This window comes from Indicator indicator, chromosome 32, assembly GCF_027791375.1.
Source record: "Indicator indicator isolate 239-I01 chromosome 32, UM_Iind_1.1, whole genome shotgun sequence".
Lineage (NCBI taxonomy): Eukaryota > Metazoa > Chordata > Aves > Piciformes > Indicatoridae > Indicator > Indicator indicator.
In genome coordinates this window covers 74,758-97,757 of record NC_072041.1, presented here as the reverse complement: position 1 = coordinate 97,757, position 23,000 = coordinate 74,758, and the positions used below count along the sequence as shown (strand labels likewise).

At 43.0% G+C, this 23,000-nt stretch overlaps 1 protein-coding gene across 1 annotated transcript; it reads right to left on the bottom strand.

Moving 5' to 3' along the window:
- Positions 1-558: 558 nt before the first annotated feature.
- On the bottom strand, positions 559-2,710 carry ERRFI1 (ERBB receptor feedback inhibitor 1). Its single transcript, XM_054394985.1, has 3 exons — positions 2,574-2,710; positions 2,373-2,449; positions 559-1,757 (listed from the first exon to the last, which is right to left on the bottom strand). Exons 1-3 carry the CDS (start codon positions 2,693-2,695, stop codon positions 559-561), a joined length of 1,398 nt encoding a protein of 465 aa, XP_054250960.1. The 5' UTR covers positions 2,696-2,710.
- Between the last annotated feature and the right edge of the window lie 20,290 nt (positions 2,711-23,000).

Genomic DNA, 23,000 nt, shown 5'->3' with positions numbered 1-23,000 from the left:
TCCACAAAACCTAACTCACTTAAAGTCTATTAGCGTCAAATTAAGTTTTAAAGTAGATTTATCTTTTGAAACACACTTCTGATATGCTTGCCAAGTCTTGAAGCGGCTATCAGATCTTGCAGTTACCTTCTAACCAGGCTGGCATATGCCAGTCAAAGACGATAGTCTGTTCTCAGCAGTTACTGTGTGAAAACACTTTTGGAAATGCCTGATACAAAAACTGTACTGCATTATCTGCTGTTGGCTTTCTAAGTAACTCTTAAGCAAAGATAGATTGATTTTGTTGTTGTTGATAATGGGACTACCAAATATGTTCCTCTAGGTAGCATGTAACTGGCCAACTGTGACTACTATCCCTCCATGTTTCTATGCAACCTTTTTAGGGCTCCAGCTATATATAGCAAGATAAAAAACAGTCTTAAGAAACAAATGAGAGATATGCAGCATAAGGACTTCATCCATTTTCCAGTTCTTGGAGGAAAAACTGACCCTACTTCATTATGTGAGAACCTCAAGAGCTTTGTAACATGAAAAATGAGCTGACTGTGCTCCCAGAGACTACGGAGAAACCACATAAGACAGGTGCTTTCGTTTCAGATGACCAGATATTTCCATTCTAGGTTTTGAGTCCAGTTTTGTTTGGGCTGAAGTGGCTGTGCAGTCACCAGACCAGGACTGAACCTCTGTGTTAGAGCTACTTTCTTCTGCTTCTCTGAAGTATTTCTCATACTTGTCCAAGTAAGGAGGCCTTTCAGGCAGCAGATAGTAGTGTGTTGAACTGGCCTTCTTACCATTTTCAATAATTGGAAGAATGCAAGGAACCCTGTTTGAAGATCCTTCACTGTTTTGTCTTTGTAGAGCTTTGCTGCTGACATACTTAGGATCAGGTGCAAAACTCTGAGTGGGGGGCATAACCCCATTGAGGTATGATGGCAGGCTTTTGGGACTTGGTGTACGGGAATTGCTGCATGCCAAAGGTTCCCTAGGGGGCACTTTTGGAGGCCTGTCTTCATCACTGTATGCACTAGAAGCAACTTCTGCTGACCATCTTCTGTAATCAGGTTTGAGAGCCCTTGGAGGTATGGGAACCCTTGGTGGAATCTCTGGTTTATCTTCATCAGAGTTTGGAGAAGACCTGTTTAAGTGTCCAGATAGTCTTACTACTGGTTTATTAAGAGATCCAGCTGGCCCAGAATGGGACCTTCGTAAACGTCGATGCAGCTGCTGTGGAGGAGGATAAATACTGGATACATATCCACTGAGGCTTTGTGTAGGGTTGGTATCTCCTGGTTTTGGTCCTGTTGGTGTATCAAAGTATGCATAGTTGACCTGTCCACAACCCCTAAAGCTCCGCCGGTTTGGAGCACTGGATTTAAACGGAGGAAGTTCATAATCTTCTAACAAAAAGTCAGTATCTGAGCTAGTCAGGAATTCCACCTCTTTGTCAACCTCATCTGGAGTAAGATTTTCAGAAATAGGCAGAGGGGGTAGTGGCCTGGAGCTACGGTCACTAGAAGATGAAGATACAAATTGAATTGGCCCATTTTTCATTGGCATGTGAGGATGTGCTGCTTCAGAAACACAACCCATGGTTAATGACAGTTTACTAAAGTTAGGAATGAGATGGTCTTCAGGTCGTGAGATCGGCTGCTCATTTTTGGAACTTACAGGAGGTGGACTGGGTTTCTGAGGTGGGACTTGGATGCAGTTTTCAGCAAAGCTGTGGTCATTTGTGGAAGCATGGTTGGAAGAGTGCCCTACAAAGGTGAAAAAGTATTAGAAATGCTTTTGTATGTAACAGTCTAGTCCATGACTTTGCCATTGCATATTTAACCATTTAATTCCTTCTAATGCAACAGTAACTAACATCTGCTTAATGACTCCAGTAGCCACACATAGCTACTCTAGATCTTTTCTGGTTGAGGATTTATGTGTTTAGTTAAGAGAGCAGCTGACTATGATTTTACTGCTTTAGGCCATACTCCAGTTAAATGAGGTTGAGAGACCCTAAGTATAAGCAACAGAAAGCAGCTACAGCTAGAAAGATCCCAACAATGGACCGCCATGGAACAAGTGCTAGTTTACTAACTGGCTTTTCTGTCAGAAGTATAATGGCAACTCAGAGGCCTCTAAGTACAAGGAGAGCTTTTTTGTTTGCTTTAGCTTGATCATGTTATTTAAAAGTTTTGGTTGGTTGTTTTTTGGAGGCTTGAATAGTAGTATTTCCTGGAAACATTTGCACCCAGTCACCAGAGGATAGCCCTTTAGCCAGGAGAGCATGTTCAGTCTCCTGAGGAAAGCCTGAGGATGTTTTTCTGCGCAAGACCAAATCCATGACACTACCTAAATACATGTTAAGTCTTTAAACTTACCAGTGGATGGTAAATGTTGCTCTGTTGATGGATTCAAGTTATATGCCACAGCTATAGGGTCCACATTAAAGAAAGTACTAATGAAAAAAAAAAAAACACAAAACCAAAACACCTTTGGTTAGGTCAGTACTGGTACAAGTATTCTAAATACTCATCTCATATACTTGAAGATGCAATAGATTGAACTTTAGCCTCACTCACTTTTCAAATCCACTGTGGCTACCCCAGCAGGTTTTCAGGCTCCCCATGCCTTGACTAGTGTGAAGAAACCCATTTTTTAATTGGACTCTCATCTCCTGAGCAGCAACTCCTGCAGTTGTCATTGTGCACTACTCTCTGGTGGTATCTCCAACCCTAGAAATTGAGCTCTTGACAGATTTCCTGCAGTTTTCATTCCCTTCAAAAAAGAGAAGGACATAAATGTCAGCAATGCAAACCTGATGTGTTCATCACTCACACAAATTCTGTATTTCTAGTTATTAAATAACTCTGTAAAAGGCCTTAGGCCTTGCCAATAGAAAAATCTTACCAAATTTGTTAGTGTCTGACTGCAAAATTGAAGTACAAAATAGATTCACTTCTATTTCTTACAGAATTAAACTGTATAGAAAAGTATCAGTAAAGCTATTGACCTTTGGCAGCTGTGCTTCTTCAGCTTCAGCTGTACAACATCTGCCCAGTGTTCAGAGCAACTGCTGCCGTTGTAGCAGCCACCTCTCTTTCACTGGATCTTTTGTTAACGAGTTTATGGTTTTCAATGTAGCCAACACATCTTAAGACTAACAAATGGCACTTGCTCCAATAAATAGGAATTACTGATTACTTAAATGAGAGTTCAAAACCTTTTTATAGAAAAATGTGATTATTAACTTAAGCATTAAGATACTTTAAACCAGCCTCAAGTATTCTAGCTATTTCAAACAAATGGTAAATCTAGTGATTTGAAATAATCTCATCTTAAACTGTCTTGCTGTACTGAAATTTATTTTGAATGTGTGAACAACACTTTGCCTGGCACATTTAGAAAAAAAAATGTTGGCAATTGCTTTATGTTGAGCAAGTAATCATAGTCTAAGGAACAAGTTGACTTGCAGGGCTTTGTTGAGGAAATTCAGGATGGGTTATTGAGGGGGCACAGTGTAAAAGTAGTCAGCTTTCTGAGGGTGGGAGAAATTAAGTCCAAGACTATATACAAAGATGTTCTCTGGATCTGTGCTTCATCTGCACAAATATTCTAAATTTGGCAAGTACGATATGGTGTTACATGGCTGTTCAAAACCAAAACCACCCCCACCACCCCTGCCTTGTATCTTTCTTGAGAGTCAAAATGTATGATCTTTACATGAACTTCCACCTAAAGAAGTCAACCAACAATTCAGGGCCACCTCTAACAGTGCAGTATACATGTCAAGAGAACTCCTTTGCAATGGGGTACTGCAATAAAACAGGATACAGAAACAACAGTTTATGCTTAATCTGTTCAAAAGCAGGCATTCTATGCAGGTGTGTAATCTGTCTTTTCCTTTAAGAGGAAAGGCAGACCCTTAAGCAGAACTGTAAACCAGGCACCCCAGGATTAATTTGAAAACTAACACCACTATTTGCCTTTTACAAACAACTGTTTGAGAAAGAACTCTGCTATGCTTTTCCAAATTTGAATTGGACCCGGTACTGATCATCCAAGCAGTGTACGCAAACCAGATTCTGACTGCATACAGGCTAAGATGTGCAAGACCTAATCACATTCTCTTTTAAAAGTTATGATGGTTTTCTTGGTCTTGACTACCAGTGATTACCTTTGTGTCAGCACAAGTGGGATTTTTTTATTCACCATTAGATACTCAGTGTATTCTAGCCAGGCATTTAAGAACTCTAGACGGGAGACTGTTAGCTTTAATAAATGAACAAGGGCCAAACGATTTTCTGGCTGCCACAGCCAAGGATTAAAGTCTTACTCTCCTAATTTTAATAAACACCGTTTTTCCTTTTCAGACAATCTCCTTAAAAGCTAGCTTAACCCCAGAAATTTTTCCATTACCTAGTCAAGCTGGACCCTTTGCAGCAATGGGAATTGCAGATTTTCATAGTAAAATTAAGGATGCAGGCCTGGGAAGCAATAACATTGTTCTGATTAGAAAATGAATTCATAAACTCTAGCAGCCCTGCAATAGCAGTTCTCACAATTCTGTAAGTGCAAGCAAAACCATTGTCTGTGGGAGAGCACAAGACTGGAGAAATACATCTGTCAAAAAGACTTCAGCAGTGTAGTGACAGCATAGCACCAATTCTACAATTACTTCCCATTATGTTAACACAGTTTGCAAAGAAAACATCCATCACATGAGCTCACACTGTATTAAGCAGTTGTTTTTTTCCCTGTGTGTGGCTCACAGATACTATCCTATTAAAAAAAGAATCTGCAAAAGAAACGGAGAGTGAATTAGTGATCTTAAAGCTAGTGTCTATGAAGGAGTTTCTGCTTCCATTTCAGTTTTTGAAGACAAATGCAAATCACATGTTTAAAAATCCCTGATTAGTCAGCAAATGATAGTATTCCACCTCAGCACACAGACAAGATCAAACAAGACCATGAACGAGACATTGATTATGATATTAAAAATGAGACATAGTGGGGTGGCATTGCTGTAGTTTGAGAGCACATCTAATGTGCTTGCTATGATAACGTACAACCCTTGCACGGCTTGGTAAGAAGACCAACCTCTATTAGATACCATGCCAAAACCACTGTAAGTAATTACTGTGTCAGCTTTCTGAATGCTGTCTAAATCACAGCTCTCAGGACTGATAGTTGCACAATCGCCTCTCTGAAATCCCTCTGGAATGCTAAGCTCAACTTCTGAAAAAGACTTAAATATTTACATACTCCAGGGAAAGGTAATCTCCACTTGTTTCAATCAACTCTTTTTTTTTAAAAAATAAAGGACAAGTTCTGCAGCCATAAAAATTGCTTGCTTCTAACAATGACCTCTTTGTGAATTCACAGGTGACTTGCCTCAATGTTTCAGTGGGGACTTGTGAATGGACATTTATGAAACTGTTCTCCATGCCTTAAGCTAGGAGTTATAGAGGTAAGACGTGCCCTTTCACCAAAGCACCTAGTTACTTTTTCAGTGAGTCTAGATAGTTGGTGCTTGTATTTTAGAACACGTATAACCTTGTTTGAAGAATCAGTATCTTAAGAGGGAGCCATGAGGACGTGCAATTGAGTACAAACGGTATTTCATAGTGTGCTCTTACTAAAGCTGAGCAGCACGTATTTCACAAGGCTACTATTTTCTAGTAACTGGCTTTAAAAAAAGTCAGTCATGAGGATATAAACACCATTGTAACTATTCTATCTCTTTAAAGGCTTAAGGATCTAACTTAAATAAAATCAATCTACATTTGTGAAAGAAAATGGACACTATGCGGTAATGAAGTATTCTGGATCTCACACTTGTTTGCCACTCATTTGCACAGAATGGGGTTTCTGGTTAGTTTGTTTGCCTGGCCCTAGTTATGCACAGATTACAGCATGTAGAAAGAGTGAAGCATTTGGAGCACTTTTGAAGAAGTTACAGTTTCAGTTATTTTAAAAAAATTGAGTTCAAAGTAAAATTGCAGCCAGTAATTAGTACAGGGCAGATACAAGGCAATTCAAAGGTTTGTCGGTGTCAACACCGTGTATTGTAAGGCAAGGTAACAGTGCAAATGATACTTCTAAATCATTCATGCCTGTTCACATTAACAAACGAATCTTTCTAAATATTGGAGACGAGATTTTAATCATTTTTTACAAGGTCAAATATACCTTCAGACGTGAACTGACGTGTGATGAATAATAGGATGAGCGTGTGTAAGCTGAAAGTGGTCCAATGTATCCCTAAACAGCAGGGTATCTACCCAGTGAGGAATGTATATGGGGATACGTCTAAAATGTTTTGTGGAGGTGGAGCTACATAAAGCATCCCAAATACAGTTTTCATACTGATACATATCACTAAATACTGGTGTTATACATGGCAACAGCAATCCTCTGCTGAGAAACTAAGAAGCCTTTGCATATACTTTAGCTCAACATCTATCACCAGTCACAGAAAATTTTGTTCCTCTGTTCCCTGCTCTCTCAGCCCCAATGCAACCAAATATCTGAGGCAAGTCAGACTCATAATAAAGCAAACCTTTCTGGTATGCACAGTAGACCAAAGCACGCTCTAGAATGTTTTATTTAATGGGGAGCAATTTGCTCTACAGATTTTTGAATGCTTACACAAATTCGGGACAGACTTTATAAAAAGGCAATGTTCTTGACAAGCAGCTTATACTTGTAAGAAATGGGGGAGAAGTAAGATCCACATACCACTTTTGAGAGGGAAAGAAGTGTGGCTACCTTAAATACATAACCTATTTTTGCTCACCTTGCCACCACATATCTATAACAAATCTCAGAAGCAATTCACAGGAGGAGGGGCACATTTTTGCACTACAAGTCATTTGCTCCAGCTAGCTGTTCCTTATTTGACAATGTGATGTAATTTCCTTTGACTTTCTATTTAATGAAAGTATCTGAGATAGAGGCAGTCTTTTAAGTATTTCAGACTTCTAATTGGACTTTTAAAAGCCTAAGAGCTGTTAGTATACTTTTTGGAACTTCATATACTTAAAAAATAAAAATCCTGGTTCTTTAGTGGTGGTATTACCATTCCCTGAGTACTTTTGTCCTTAACTAGATGAACTCTCAGTAACTGTCACTGAGAAGAAACAGCTTCACAAGAAGGCTAGTCTAAATCTACTCATATAATAAAAAAATAGTTGATCTTATTTACTGTGCACTAAACCTCCACCACGTAGTTCAGTATTCCTCATAGTCACAACCCAGATCATCCTCAGACACAGGCCTCAAAAGATTCTTCCATTTATAGGAATTCTATTCTTTATAGTTATTCTATAAAGAAAGCATATTCTTAGTTTTGAGAGATTTTTCTACACATGCTGCCAACCAGAAATGGCCCATTCTGTAGCAGAAAAAAAAGAGAATAAGAATGGTGCTTAAATCTTAAATCATAGGAGGTTGCAAATAAAATTAATTGTACAAGCCTAAACCAGAGGATGATGGGCATGAATTTAAAGACAGAAATCAACTGAACATCAGACAAAATGTATTTTGATTACAACAGTAAGCTATTTTGGAATATAGTCAAAGAACTGCAGTTCATCAAGGACTTTAAGTTCAGTTAAAATTTGGGCTACTATTTTCTGGTCCTACACAGCAACTGGGAGGAACTTGTAAATTACTAGTAGAAAACCAGTAATTAAATAGCCAGACAATTCCCTTGCCTCAGCTTGTCAGATTTCAGATGCATGCTTAAGGTATGGTACTTGACCCTTCTGAAAATTTCAATGTGAATACAGCCAGTTTACATTCAGGAAACAAAAATTCCTTTATAGCTGACTCAGAGTCATAACCACAGCATTAGACATGCTGTGATAAGTTTTAATTCTCTTTTCCACTACAGAGAAGTGGAACTGTTTTCCTCTGAAATAAGCCCTGTATGGCAGAGGATGGCAAAGGGCTTCACCAAGAACATACACCTTCTCTAAACATAAGCTTCTATCAAAAAAAAAAAAAAATTGCCCCACATAGACAAATTGCTAAGGAAAGAAAACTTGGTTTGTGCATGAAGGGACACGGGTGAATTGAGCAGTTTGGGTTTCCTCTTTGAAAGTTTTACTAGCTTGTAAATGCAATTCATAAGTGCATTTGTGATGCAAAGACATGACATGGTTCACTCGTCATTCCAGTATGACAAAGATTCAAGTATCTCCAGACTGACCAAAGAGACCTTGCCCCCGGAGCCTTTCCCGTCCAGTTTATTAATATATAATTAAGTACTATTGTTCTTTAGATCAAGCATAACATGCTTCAGCAACATTGCACAGGGTCCTTAGTTTCTGCACTACTGATACGAGACCACTGCAGTTTCAGAGTCCCTCTGGACTGCTCGCTTTGCATAACCAACACAGTGCCTCTCAGAGAGACACTGCACATACTCGAAGGGTTGGTGGTGTCTCCGGATTTAAACGCCACAGACGGGCTATTTTAGAAAATCGAGCATATGTACCGGAGTATTAAGTCATGAAGAAATGTTTATTCTAAGTTAAGACAGCCTAAATTAGAGTGTGGAGCAACAGAGCATGATCCCGCAATGCGGTCTCTGTTTACTCACAGGAGCGGGAGAAGCAGCTCGGAGGCGAGCGCGAGGGAACGCCGACGCTCTTGGGGTCAGGAAGAAAACACATGGCACGGCAAGCTAATTTGCAACAAAGAGGTTACGGGCACCGGGTGACCCCGAGCGGGTCCCAGCTAGAAGCACTTCTGCCGCCTGAGCGATTCCCATACCCGTGAAACCGCTCTCCCACCGTAGCGAGCAGAGCACGCATTGCCCCTGCGCAAGATACCTCCCCGCCAGACGCCGCCGGTAAGCGGCACAGCGGCAGGTCTGGGGCCCCGGTGCCACTGCTGCCAGCATAAGGGCAGAAAACGCGTCCCCGCGCCTCCCAGGCCACGGCGCTTCCACCACCCCCGAGGCCGCTGGCGTGGGCCGCGCCGGCACAGCGGCATCGTGCCAGGGGCCCGGCCGGCGCAGCGGCCCGATCGAGCACGGACGACCTGCAGGTGCCGCCTGCGGCTGTCTGCGCCGCTGGCTCCAGCCCCCATTCCTCTCGTCGGTGGCGGGACCCGGCGCGGCAGGTACGTGGCTGCCCTGGGCCGCGGCCGAGCCCTGTCGAGTATCTCAGGTACGCAGCGGCCGGCAGCAGCCACGGCAGCAGAAGGTGCCCCACCGCCATGACAATAAGTGAGATGGCAGGAGGCGCCGCCGAGGGGGCTCATCACTTACCCCGACAGCGTCGCGCAGCCCCACATGTCCCCGCGGGCCCGATACGCATGCGCCGAGCCGCGACAGCGCCGATCACTGGCGCGCCGCTCGCGGGCGGCCAATGTTATACCGGGGGGCGGAGCTAGCAGTGAGCCCCGCCCCAGTGCGCGTTGCGCTCTCGTCGGGAAACGCCTTAAAGGGGAAATAGTCACGCGTGGGCTGGTACAGGTGCTTCGATGGTTTCTAGTCGGGTGCTCTCAGGAGGGTGCGGGCCTCGCTAGGTACGGGTGGGGAGCGGGGACTGCAATGGGCTTGGGTAGTGCTGTCCCTTCCTGTAAGCCTATATGCGGGAATGGCCGCCGATGTGTCCTCCAGGCAGCGCTTCCGGCGTGGCGCCGTCCCTGCCGTGCCGCTTCCCCCATCTCCGCGCGGGCCTGCGGGGCCAGCTGTGTCCGAGCTGAGCGAGAGGACCCGAGGTCTTCGTCGAGCGAGCTCCAGGCGGGGACGGGCGCTGCCGGCTTTGACTTGGCCTGGCGGCGCGAGCGACGAACCGCTGGGGAGCGCGGAGGTGGCGCGGTACCGCACCGCAGGCAACTCGCGTTCGGTCCCTTTGCGCAGTGGGGAGGCAGCGGCGGTAAACCCCCGCTGGCTACAACGAGCAGATACCTGTTTCGCGAGTGTTCGGCGTCCTTCCGCACGCGCCGCATCTGCTCGGCTTTGCCTGAGCTGTGTGCTAATCTTTTAGGAGGACTGCTCGCTGTTCAGTGACCTGTTTGTTACCGGGTCCCCGTTGCTTGGGGGCTAGCGGCGGATACTCGTTTTGCTGCCCCACGGCATGTCCGGGTCCAGCGGCCGACGTTGCCGCGGCCGGTCATCCCGCTCAGCTTCCACGCAGGACCCGCCCGCAGTTGCCCCGTCGTGCGACGGCGGGATGCCCCTTAGCCCGGCCCAGGAGCCGTTCCCTGGGGACGCTTCCTTCGCCGTCTAACCGCCAGCAGGGAGCACTCGTTCTCCCGCCCTAAGCCGGCTGTCCGCGGGGGGCGGTCCCGGGGGCGCGATGCTCGCACGCTGCCCCTCTGCTTCGGCCGGTGAAGGGCGTGTAGCCGAATCCGCCTTGCTCTGGTTCCTGTTGCCGCAGCTCTTCCGCTGCGGGGTGAGAGCTGGCTTGCCCCCGTGTTTGGTGTCGCAGTCCTGTAGCCACAGGGAACGCTTGTCTTTCGGTATCTTCAGAAGGAAAAAGCAACCAACGCTTTCACCATTGTAGGAGTTGCTACTGCGATTTCCCTTCTTCTTGAACTTTGTGTTGAAATAAATTCACCTTCATGCGTAATGCTTTATTTAGCATTTTGAATAACGATATGTGGGTTATCATAGACCCGGCAGTGTGTTCTGGGTCTAGACAGCATTTGTGATGCGAAAAGGCGGAGGTTAGAGTAGTAGGGTTCTTGACGAAAGCCACTGTGTAAAGACTATGGAGCATTTGCAGGTGGTGCTATTTATTACAGCATAAACAATGTGAATTTGTTTGGTGGGGCTTTTTTGTGTGTTTTGGTTTTATTAGTTTTGCTGGACAGAGCAAGTGCTTCTTGTTGGAGTTGCTGTAACTCATGATGAACTGTACATGTCTTTCAAATGCTTTGCTGTACTTAGGTTGCTCTGGACTTGAAGACTGTGAGTAACTGTTTCTGTGGATAAACTGCATGCAACACGAGTTCTTTTAAGTTGTTCTGGTTGCATAAATCTGTTGAGAACGTGGTTTGGTTTGGTTTTTGGTGTGGGTTTTTTTTTTTCATTGTTGATGTACACACTTGATGATGGTGCAAATAGCCCTAAATGTTGTTATGAATGGATGCAGGAAACAAGCTTTTTTTTCCAGTATGTTGACCGTGGCTTCAGAAGGACAAACTCTTACAGTAGCTCTATAATGGAATGTGAGGAATAATAGACACTTTGCTTTTTAACCTATTTGTGCCAGAGAGTCTTTGCTCCAGGAAAAAGTCATTCTGACTTTCCCTTCAGGTGTTCCCCTATGGCCTCTCTACCTCTATCAGCAGGCCTGGTTTTACTCTGTTAGATAATTTAGGAGTTGGTTCCTGTGCATGTAATGGAATTTGTATCTCTTACTGTTGAATAACTTTCCCTGTGCCCTTTGTTCATTGAAACCCCGCTGAATAAAAGTGTTTAGTGCATATTTGTACACAGGAAATTGTTGCATCCTTGTTTCTCTCCCTTCTTTGCAATATGAAGTTACTTTGGGATTCTTAAACTAACTTGCAGTTGTGTAGGCATGTGTAAACCACTCTTTGCAGTTTGCTGATTGCTCTAAGGACTAACTCCTAAGTAGTCTTGGTCATATTGGTTGGTTAATACTAGTCAATAACAAGTCTGCTAAAAAACCAGCTCAGGTAGTATTACAAGATGCTTTAGACTTATTTTGTACTCTGTTTTGGAGATGGACATCAAACTTTTCTGTATTTAATGAGTGCCTGAGTTCTCAAAAAACGAACAAACAAAAAAACAAAACCACTCGTGATATTCCCTTCTATTCAAGAGTTCTATTTGCAGAAGGAATCCCTGTGATACTGCCTGTCCTTTGATTGGAGTTCAATTTCTGGCTTGCTTTGCCACTTAACCCTTTTGAATGATCTCAGTTCCCTTGATAGTTCCCATTTTCAACACTTAAGATTTCTGATTGATATTTCTGGGCATAAATGTAAGCAGCAGCTAAAGAAGTGGAAAGTAAAATATCTTTAGAAAGCTAGATGATGAAAGTAAAGCTTCTAACTAATGAGAAGCAATAGATGTATTTTGAATGTTCAATATCAGCTGTAGCTCTTGTATGGACATTCTGTAGATAGTCATATTTTTCTGGTTTTTGGTCAGTCAACTTCTATAAACAATAGCTTTGCTTTACAGTAGCTGCTGCTGCTGTATTATTTATTAATCCTACTTATTTATGGCAACTGCTCGAGCAGGAAGCTTGGGAGTTTTTTTACATGTTTTCTAGTAAGTGCACTTCTGGTCTGGTTACCTGAAAGGGAATGAGTGCTTTAGACACTCTTCTGCCTTGTTAATGACTAGAGACGGTAATTGTGGTAAGTCATCAGAGAGGAAAAGCTTTTCTGAAGAGAGGTAAATGAAATGTGAGTTGGATGTGGTGGTGCTAGTTTTTGCATGACTAGTTGTGGGAATGAGGGTGGTGTAGATACTACGGCGCTTCCAGAGCTGCTTTTTCAAAGCTGTGACTGTCTGTCACTTCAGCTATTTAGATAGCCTTTATGAACCCTTCAGTAAGGGATTGCTTGGGGAAAGAAAGCTTAGCAAACAGTAGTGTAGAAAGTGGTCTATGAATAAATCTTTCCATTGTGAGAAGTTTCAAATTCTATTGTTGTTCATTAGACTAAAATTCAGCACGTTGATCTCAGGTTGGATACTGACTTCCAAAATGAGTAAGTTGTCATGACCCTCTTACATCTTAAAAATCACAGCCTTTAGCTCAAGCAGAAGCAGAATTTGTTCAGTAGAAGTTAAACTGTGTGCAATCATTAGGTAGTTTGATTTCTTATGTCTTTTAGGTCCTTATCTTCCATTCTCTTTTCTGATAGTCTGCCAGAGTGGATCTACATATGAGTACAGAGGTTAATGAGTCTTCATGGTACTCTTTTACTCTACTGATGCATGCATTATGACAATGTAAACAAAGTACAAAGATAATAAAATTCTTAGTTACCCAAGTTTCAGCATTTATCATCCTGAAGTGAAGGAATCAGCCTGAGCATCTATTCCTTTGAGGAGGAAAAAAAACCCAATACATACAGGATGCATGGGAATTGCTGTAGTTTCACTGAAGTGATAACAAGCCAGAGACTGGTGCAGCAGTGATAAACTCGTGTACTGCTACATGTGTGGAGAAATATTGCCCAAATCCCAAGCAGTTTATACTTCTTCTGTTCTTACTGTATGGGAGGTGTTGTCCTGTGTATTGTGGTACTTACTATGGGATAGAGAAAGATGTGTAGATGTGCAAGGCAGGGAAGGGGCAGAGACAGTGAGTTGAGTGTAAGACGTATCCATAGATTAGCAGTGCCAACTCTGGCTTTGCAAGGAGAACAACATACTGCTGTGCAGACCCAGTGCTGAAATTCAGCCTTGTCCAGGGGCTATTACTCAAAGCTTTGTGCAAATTCACCCTAAACAAGACTTTAAAGCGATTGGATAACACTAAATTGTGTTTTAACTTCTCAGTAGAAACTGACACAGATAGCCAATCTTTTATGCTTCAGACATATGGAAGTGGTTTGTGAGGCAAACGTGTTATCTAACATGGAAGTACAGCATGGCTTCTGTGAGCTCACATCTGTGTACCTTGATTACATCTCTGAATGCTGCAAATGCCAGGATTTTTACATGGCTTCAAAAAACTAGGGAAAGAGAGCCTGATGAAAGAGAAGTCTGTTAAGGCTGTAGAGGAAGTGCCTTGTATGAAGCTGGTAGAATTGGGCAGTATTGGGTTAGGTGAACCTTGGAACCTGAGGCAGTCTGACTGCTATTAGGATACATCCATATTTTGCTTTCTCTTTTGTATTTCATTCAGACTTTTCCATTGTTTTGTGCCTATGTGTATACAATGATTTAGTTCTGCTTACAAGATTCAACTTAAGTCCTTGTTTCTGCAGGTGTGTCCCAAACCGTTCCCAGAAAGGAATGTACTGTTTTAGTTTGGAGGTGGTAAATAAGGGAACGGTTAGGAGAGCATTACAAAACTTTTTCAGTGTGAGGTTTCATCGTTGCTGTGAACAAGGAACATATGCTTACTTTGGCCAGATCAGTATGAATGCAGTTACACCAAGCAGGTACATGGCAGAATGAGTCTGTTGCATTTCCAGTTTAGCCAGAAGACCCACAGAAGGGAGGAAATGCATGGGTCAGTGAAGGAGGGCTAAATTAGAGGTTAGCATATTCAAGTGTCTAGACAGCAAATACAGACATACTGCAAAAGTCAGTCTGTCAGGGAGTGGAGAGTCTAGATTAAAAAGCCATTTCAAAGACATGTTGCCTGGTTGGGGTAATCATGTGCTCCGACTTTTTCAGTACATAAGCATAAAGTGAGCAAGGGAAGAGATCAAAAAAGGACACAAAGATTGGCACAGATTCTATGTTAGCTTAGACTAGGGTGGAACTTGATAAATTAAAAATAGCTGTTTGTTCACACTTGTGTTCCTCAGAAATGGCCATGGCCACATTTGGTTTTTACCATCTGTTCTGTAATGTTTGCAGGCAGAAATGTTATGTCCATCCTGCTGCTGCAGGGGTGTTGCTGTATGGTCCCCCCCAGTCTGAGTTCATTCTTGCTCTTGGTCACATAAACTGGCCTTCAGGAAGCCAAGCTCTAGTCTGGCGAAATATGCAGAGCTCACTTAATCCATTAGATTGGATGCTTTTAGGGTAGTGTTGAGAGATGATCCATGGCAGAATATTGGGTGAATCTGCAGAAATGAGCTGACTCAAATCCCAGTCTAACTGCCCTGTTGCATCCAATCTCCTTCCTTACAGAGCCGGAAGGCTTGCTGTCAGCTGACTGGCTCTGCTCTGATTTCATGCCCTTTAGGCACAGTGTTTCTCACAAGTGTAGTATTGTGCATAATGACATATTGGGGGATGTTCCAGAAATCAACTTATGTGCAGTGTTAGGGTCTGCAGCACCACTGAAGTTCCTTTTCACTCTTCACACGCACATCGCGTTCTGTTACCTTTGTTTATTATGCTATTTCTTTTTCAGTATGCTTTCTTCTACCATGATTATCTCACTATATAGATGTTGTCTTTGTGGTGAAGCTGAACAGCCCAAGAATGATAAGATGTATTCACACAGTATTTAGCAGTTAGAGTTGTCTGCAGTGGCTGTTCTTTAAAACAACTGGAAGCTGTGTGAATAGTGACACAGGGCTCATCTTGAGCTGTTACACCCTATCTTGTATGCTGGCTTTGCTAAACATCCAAAACATTTTGCATCTGAAAACTGCAAAGCACTCTGTGTGTAGTGTTTCTTATCCCTGCCAGGGAAGGATTTCTCTTTATGCCAAGAGATCTCAACTGGTTTTTCTTCTGCAAGGAGCATATCTGATGCAGGGGCCTCTCAACTAATCCTTGCACAAGGTAAAGTTGATTATCAAAGACACCAAAGGGACTTAAATTATTACATCAGGTAGGCTGCATGTGCAAGGAGCTGGTCCCAGCTGATCTGGTGCACTGCAGCATATGCTGCTGAAGCCCTGCATCCAGTGAGTCGATCTTCAAGAACACCATGTTGTACTGCACAGCATGAGATGTGTGGATTGCTGTGGCCAGACCTTTGTTTGTCAAGATCAAACAGGAACTCTTAAACAACTAAATATATTATCATCAGTTGTAGCTATTGAGAATTTTGTATTGGTAACCCTGGAAGTCATTTGTATTTTATAGTCATAATTAAGCAGCAGGCTTCACCAAGACTGAAAACAATGGTAGCAATCTTGCTTTCTTTTTGCCTTTTCCTGTTGCTTGTTCTATCATTTTTACCTTTTTAAGGCAAAGCCATAGTCTGTTCTTTTGATAAAATTGTTTATGTATAGAGTATCATCAATAGGTGTGGCTTATGGTCCCTATAAAATAAATAGTAAGCAAAACTGACAGCCCAGAAGTATAGTGTGCCACTGAAGCACAACCCAGAGAAGTTTAGAATGCCTCATATATTAGGTGGGTATTTGTGAGACCTCTGAAAGCAGAGGGAAGGCAGTTTTACAAGATCTGAGGGTGGAATAGCGTGTGGCTTTGGTGAGCCAGAGAGGTAAGAGCAATGAGCAGGCAGGACAGTGGTGGTAAAGGTCAGGTGGTTCTCTTCCCAGTAATTTCAATTGAAACAGTATTTGGAAACAGTTCTAGGTGTATCACTGTGGAAATCAGTGGTTTGGTAACTTGATTCTTACAGTATAAAGTAGATTTTATTCATATTTGAGGTTCTGCTGGTGCAGGATGTGTGAAAGGGGACACAGCAGTCTGATGACTATTTATATTTTGGGGTGTGTAATGGTATTTGTACTACTGATCCCTTGCTACAGACATCCCCAACAAAGTGAGACTATGCTGCTGAACTTGCTTCTGGTTTTTTGTTGGTTTTTTGGTTTGTTTTTTTTTTCTTTGTCCTGTCAAAATCTGACATGTATTTTTAATGTCTGATTTTGAATGACATCTGTATCCAGAGCCTAATGCTTACTTACCTGACTGGCTCTTTGTGCCTACTGATGAAACTAATTTTCAGAGAAGCTGAGAACCTGAGTGCAATGGAACCCAATGATTTTGCTGGAAAAAAGATTTATCAACATCTCTGAATTTCAGCTCTTACTTGTTGTCTATACATGGAATTAAATAGCTGACATTTAAAATATTTATTTAGAGGTATTTTTAAATGTTAGTGTCACCAGTTAAGGTTATGTATGTCATCTAAATAACCTTTGTGAGGTTTAGAGAAAAAAAGGTCATGCCTTTAAGATCAAGTTGCCTCAAAACATTTCAAACTAAGAACTGAGGTATGAGAATAGCTTTTCGCCCTTAAACATGTATGTCACATCAGTGTGTACATACATATGCATGGGTGTGTACAAGACAAGTCTTAACTGCACTTGTGCATAGCAGCATTGGCTGCAAAGCAGATAAGGGGAAAAAGCTGGTGTGCTCACAGTCATTCTCAACAAACATTTTGTATGACATTACTTAATCTGTTTTTATCTCTCAACTTGTCTCCCCCTTTTTTCCTTAGTGTTTGGTTTTCTAACTTCCTGATGACAGAAAATGAGATTTCTCTTATGCTTGCTCCTAACACCCACACAGTTCTTGGTTTGAGGCACTGAGTAATACTACAGAGTAAACTAAACTCCTTTGCTTGGTTTGTGCTTCTGAACCTTGTGGCAGTTTTTGGAATATCCAGCTGTCACGAATGCAAGTTGGCAGGAAAAGCAAAGCTGTGGATGTACGCACTGGTAGTAGAAATCCTAACAAACATATAGGTAACTTTGCACATAACTGTACTAAAATAAGCTCCTTGATTACTTATGTTCATATTAAGGCATTTCTGTATGATGTGCACTTGGTATTTTATGTATATTGGTTCTGCTGTGAAGTTGTGGGGGGAGCATCCCAAGGTGAACTGGAAGTTATTAATGCTGTAGGAAAAATAATCTGCTTTTAGAAGGGGCAAACATGACCACGAGTCTTGATCTACTCTTCAGTGTCCTCACACCTGATATAAAAAATGGATGGAATTGTGAAAAGAGAAATTAAGGGAATAACCTGATTCTAAGTTCCCCTGCCTGCCCACCCCACCTCAAAAACCAAAACAAACAAAACCCGCAAAAAACAAACACCCCCTCCCAAACAACAACCAACAATCCCACCTAAAAGACTCTGAATTGAATTCCATTCTTTGTTTGAATTTAAGAAATGTACAAGTGATAAAGAATTTATGCAATTTCTTTTTTTTTTTAAAGGTTCATGACAGAAAATTCATTGGAAATATTTCACATTTGATTTGTGAGGTGAATCCAAATGGTGGTTGAGATTTTGGAGCCACTAACTAGCTTGATGTTTGTTCTGTCATAAGGATCGCCTTCAAATTGTTAACCAAAACAAAGTATTATAGCAAATATATAACCCTCAGTCAGGGGTTGTACGTTTTTACATTTTTAGTGTAGATCTGTGGTAATGAGACAAAGAGGTTAAAAGTAGATGTGAAGAGTCAAGTGTGATTGGAAACTCCTTTCATCCTGTTCCTGGATAGCTGTGCATTTTGCTTTCCCTCCGTAGCCTGCCCTTCCACCTTTGCTGTTCCTATGTGCCTGTGAACACAGGAAGAATAATTTTCTTTGTAATTTAACAGCTAGGAATCCTATCCCAGATAAACTTTTAACATTTCCAGGAAGCCATAGGTGCTTCTCTTTAAAACATAATGACTTTGTTTTCTCCTCCTCTAATTGGCACTTTCTATTCTAATAAACCAACACCCACAAAATAGGCAGCCACATGATCATTTCAGTTAATACAAATCGTCACTTCCAGTCCAATAGACTCAGTTAATTGTGCAAACCTGCAACACACCCATAAAGTGGCTATCTAGTTTGTTATGCAACGATGAATCATGAAGGAAATGTGGAGTGCAATTAAATACAGTGATGCAAAGATAGTAATATGAAGCCAGCCAAAATCAAAGTATAAGTGATAATCATCTGTATTAAATGTTTGGTTTTGCATGTTGTTTTCAGAAATTACTTCCATGATAAGTTATCTGGCTGCTGCACACATGCCTGGCCTATGTTTTGACAAGTTAAAAAATGACCTGCAAACTGTAAATAAGCTGAACCAAAACAGTCTGTCCAAATAGTTTCTTGGGAAAGGAAAAGTATGTGGCTCAATTTCAGACTTGGCATGTGGGCACTTTCTAATTCTGTTGGGATTTCCCATTTTTCCTGGCCTTGCCAGAAGCAATAGTTTCAAAGTAAAGTCTTCCTCAAGTTTCTGCTGTGAATTAATTTCTAGTAATACAGGCCTTATCTCTAAGTTGCTTCAGTATTCCCTTCCTCTAGCAGGGAAAGATGTCTGTATATTGATGGAAAACTTTGGACTTATGCAGAGGACAGGGTTTCTGGGGATGGGTTAATGAGTTCACTTACATCCTCTTTTTATAACCTTTAAAATAAGCTTTACATAGAGAAATGTTCGTGAGCAGAGGTGTGGCTGCACAGTACTCTGCAGATCTGTTATTTTGCCCTTTCCCGTATTGCTCACTGTATATGAGAGCGTTTGTCAGCTTATTTCCTTCTCTTCCTCACACAACAAACACTGGTGAAAGGCTACTTTGGGGAAAGCTTGCAAGTCTAAACAATTTTGTAGTCCAGTCTTCCACAGTCCCCCAGAAACCACAGTTGTTGTAAGTGGGTTACATCCTTACCTAGTCCTGTATTTTCTGGTTACCCATCAGTTTTCCATGTACATATCTGGTCCTGTTTTGAGTGTGGCTGCCTCTACAACCACTGATGGTAACAGACTCTGGGATTTCCTTTCTCATAGCATAAAGAAGTGTTTTCTCTTACCTGCTCTAACCCATTTTGCTGCTACTTTCCACAGGAGCCCCTGCTCCTGAAATTACAGGGTCTAGCAAATAACTGTGTGGTGAGAGCTGTGCATTCAGCCTTCGTGGGGGTTGTTGAGCTGCATCATAATCCTTCCAGTCTCCCGTGTCCTTGTTCCCTCAAGATGGACACCCCAGCACTGTCAGTCTTCCCTCATGAGCCCCTGGTCCTTTCATTGTTGTAATTGCCTTTCTGTCTATAACACCCTGGATGAAGAGGCCAGAGCCACACATGGGGCATACTGTGACTGGCCGTATCTTTCTGCATTGTGCTATCTGGTTTTGGCAGCTTTGAGCTGTTGGTTGTGGAGGGCTGTGAGGTATGACTTGGTGGTCTCTTTTCTGAGTTTAACCGCTAGTTCTGCGTTCGGTGTTGCATTGGCTTGGCTTACACTGATTTTTGCCTAGATGCAATAGTGTATATTAGCTGCACTGAAGTTCCACTGCCTCCTACAGCAGGTAGAGGCCATGAGAGTGACTTTCTCTGCAATGTATGGGTAATGACTTGGAAATGCCACTACAATTCCTTCAGGTTAATGTACTTAAGTAGTTTGGATGTACTTACACAGTTTTGCTTGTACAGACATGGCTTGTTTGTAATTACTGTCCTATGGATTGGAGGGACAGGAAGATAGATTTATTTCAGTTGTTTTTAATTCATCTCCTCCAAGCATTTTCAATGTAAAAGAGACTGCTGAGGAATGAACGTGTATACTTGTCTTAGTGGTAACAGCCAGCTAACTACTTTGAAGTATAGTAGGTTAGAATGCTGTTCTGTATCCTAGGGTGGGGACACCACCACTACTTAAGTACTAAGTGGGAACACAGCTCAGCATAGCAGCTGATTTCAGTAATTTTAGTTTGCTTTCTGGGCATTTTTCCAGGAACTGTTGGAGGATATGCTTTATGTTTTAAGGCTGGGAAGTTCTTAAATCAGTCTGTAGCATGAGCTAGTTGTGGGTTATTTTAAAACAAACACACAGTGTAAGGAACAGGTGGCTTTAAGTAGCCTGTGTTCCAGTACAGTCACCAGCAAAGGTGCCCCTTCAGGGCAGGGTGAGCTCAAGGTGGCTGTGAAGGACCCATTCAGCATGCCCTGTGTCTGTGTCCAAGGAAGAAGAAGGAGGGTCTGGAGTAGGTAGCCAACCATCAGCCTATCATCTGTGACATGTTACTAGAGCTGACTGCCAAATCCCTAAGGGGACAGTGGGCAGAAAGTGAAGTTTCCTCTACCCAATTTCTAACATGTTTTTTTTCCTATGTTTGCGGCCTTCTTTCAGAGGCAGTACACAGGGATGGAGTCAAGGAAGATGTTATGTACTCTGTGAAGTAAATCAGATTTGGTGTAAGACAAAATTTACATTGGAGTATTAGAACACATTGACAGGTGGGGATAAAATGGTTCTTGAATAAGCAGCCCCTCCATAGGGCACTCGAGGAGAAAGATATTGACAATTCCAGGGATTGTACCTTCCCTGTTTGCTTACTGAGGAATCGTTTCTGTGGTACCTGACGTGCTTCCTAGTGCACTTCAATATATAGCTTGAAATTGCCATGGATAGTAGGATAAATTAGCCTACTTCAGAGAAATTATTTTAAGCTTTCCTTTTTTTCTCTTCCAGGTTGCATGAATAGCTGAAGTCTCCATCTGTATCTGTAAGGCTGATTGGTGTGTAGTTTAAGTGCCAGGTAGAGGGGCCAGGCTAGGTAGCAGAGCTTTCTATCTTGTCTCAAAGCCTGTGATTCTCCAGAGTATTTTTGCCAAATGGCATTTTCAGAGGCCATTTTTTTTCTTTTAAAATGAAGATGCCTAATTTAGGTTAAGTGTATTTAATCACTTAAATGTACAGTATCTGAGAAACTGCTTAAACTGTACTGTTGCTGTCTGTACATGAGAGAAGCTGGAGCAGCTTGTTTATGTATCAAGTTCTGGTAGAGTCATAGAATCAGTCAGGGTTGGAAGGCACCACAAGGATCATCTAATTCCAACCCCTCTGCCATGGGCAGGGACACCCCACACTAGATCAGGCTGGCCAGAGCCTCATTCATCCTGGCCTTAAACACCTCCAGGGATGGGGCGCCAACCACCTCCCTGGACAACCTGTTCCAGGCTCTCACCACTCTCATAATGAAGAACTTCTTCCTCATGTCCAGCCTGAATCTCCCCACTTCCAGCTTTATTCCATTCCCCCTAGTCCTATCACTACCTGATATCCTAAAATGTCCCTCCTCAGCTTTCTTGTAGGCCCCCTTCAGAAAGTGGAAGGCCACAATAAGGTCACCTTGGAGCCTTCTCTTCTCCAGACTGAACAGCCCCAACTCTTTCAGTCTGTCCTCATAGGAGAGGTGCTCCAGCCCTCTGCTCATCCTGGTGGCCCTTCTCTGGACACCTTCCAGCATGTCCATATCCCTCTTGTAATAGAGGCTCCAGAACTGGACACAGTACTCCAGGTGGGGTCTCACCAGAGCTGAGCAGAGGGGGAGAATCACCTCGACCTGCTGGCCACACTTCTCCTGATGCAGCCCAGGATCTGGTTGGCTTTCTGGGCTGCAAGTGCACACTGACAGCTCATGTTGAGCTTCTCGTCCACCAGCACCCTCAAGTCTCTCTCCTCAGGGCTGCTTTCTAGTCAGTCACTGCCCAGCCTGGATTTGTGCTTGGGATTGCCTTGACCCAGATGCAGGACCCTGCCCTTGGTCTTGTTGAACCTGATGAGGTTGGCTTGTGCCCACCTCTCCAGCCTGTCCAGGTCCCTCTGGATGGCATCCCTTCCCTCCAGCTGTCTGCTGCACCACACAGCTTGGTGTCATCAGCAAACCTGCTGAGGGTGCACTCAATGCCTCTGTCCATGGCACCGACAAAGATGTTGAACAAGACTGGTCCCAGGACTGAGCCCTGAGGGACTCCACTTGTCCCCGGCCTCCACTGGGACATGGAGCCATTGACAGCCACTCTTTGGGTGCAGCCGTCAAGCCAGTTCTTTATCCATCTCGTGGCCCACCCATCAAACCCATGTATCACCAGTTTGGAGACCAGGATGTGGTGTGGGACAGTGTGGAAGGCTTTGCTCAGGTCCAGGTCAATGCCATCAGTTGCTCTCCCCTCATCTATTAATGTTGTCACCTGTTCATAGAAGGGTGACCAGGTTTGTCAGGCAGGATTTGCCCTTGGTAAACCCATGCTGACTGTACCAAATCACCTCTTCACTATTCTTCTGTCTCAGTAGTGCCTCCAGGAGAATGTGCTCCATGATCTTACCAGGCACAGAGGTGAGACTGACTGGCCTGTAGTTCCCTGGTTTTTCCTTCTTACCCTTTTTGAAAATGGGAGTAATGTTTCCTCTTTTCCAGTCAGTGGGGACTTCCCCAGACTGCCAGGACTTTTGGAATATAATAGAGAGGGGTTTAGCAACCTCCTCTGCCAGTTCTCTCAGTACCCATGGGTGTATCCCATCGGGTCCCATGGACTTGAACACTTTCAGGTTCTTCAGGTGATCACCAACCTGATCTTCATTTATGATGGGCAGTTCTTCCTTCTGGTTCTTGCCATTAGCTTCCATGACTATTCCAGGAGTGTGGCTGGAGGCCCTT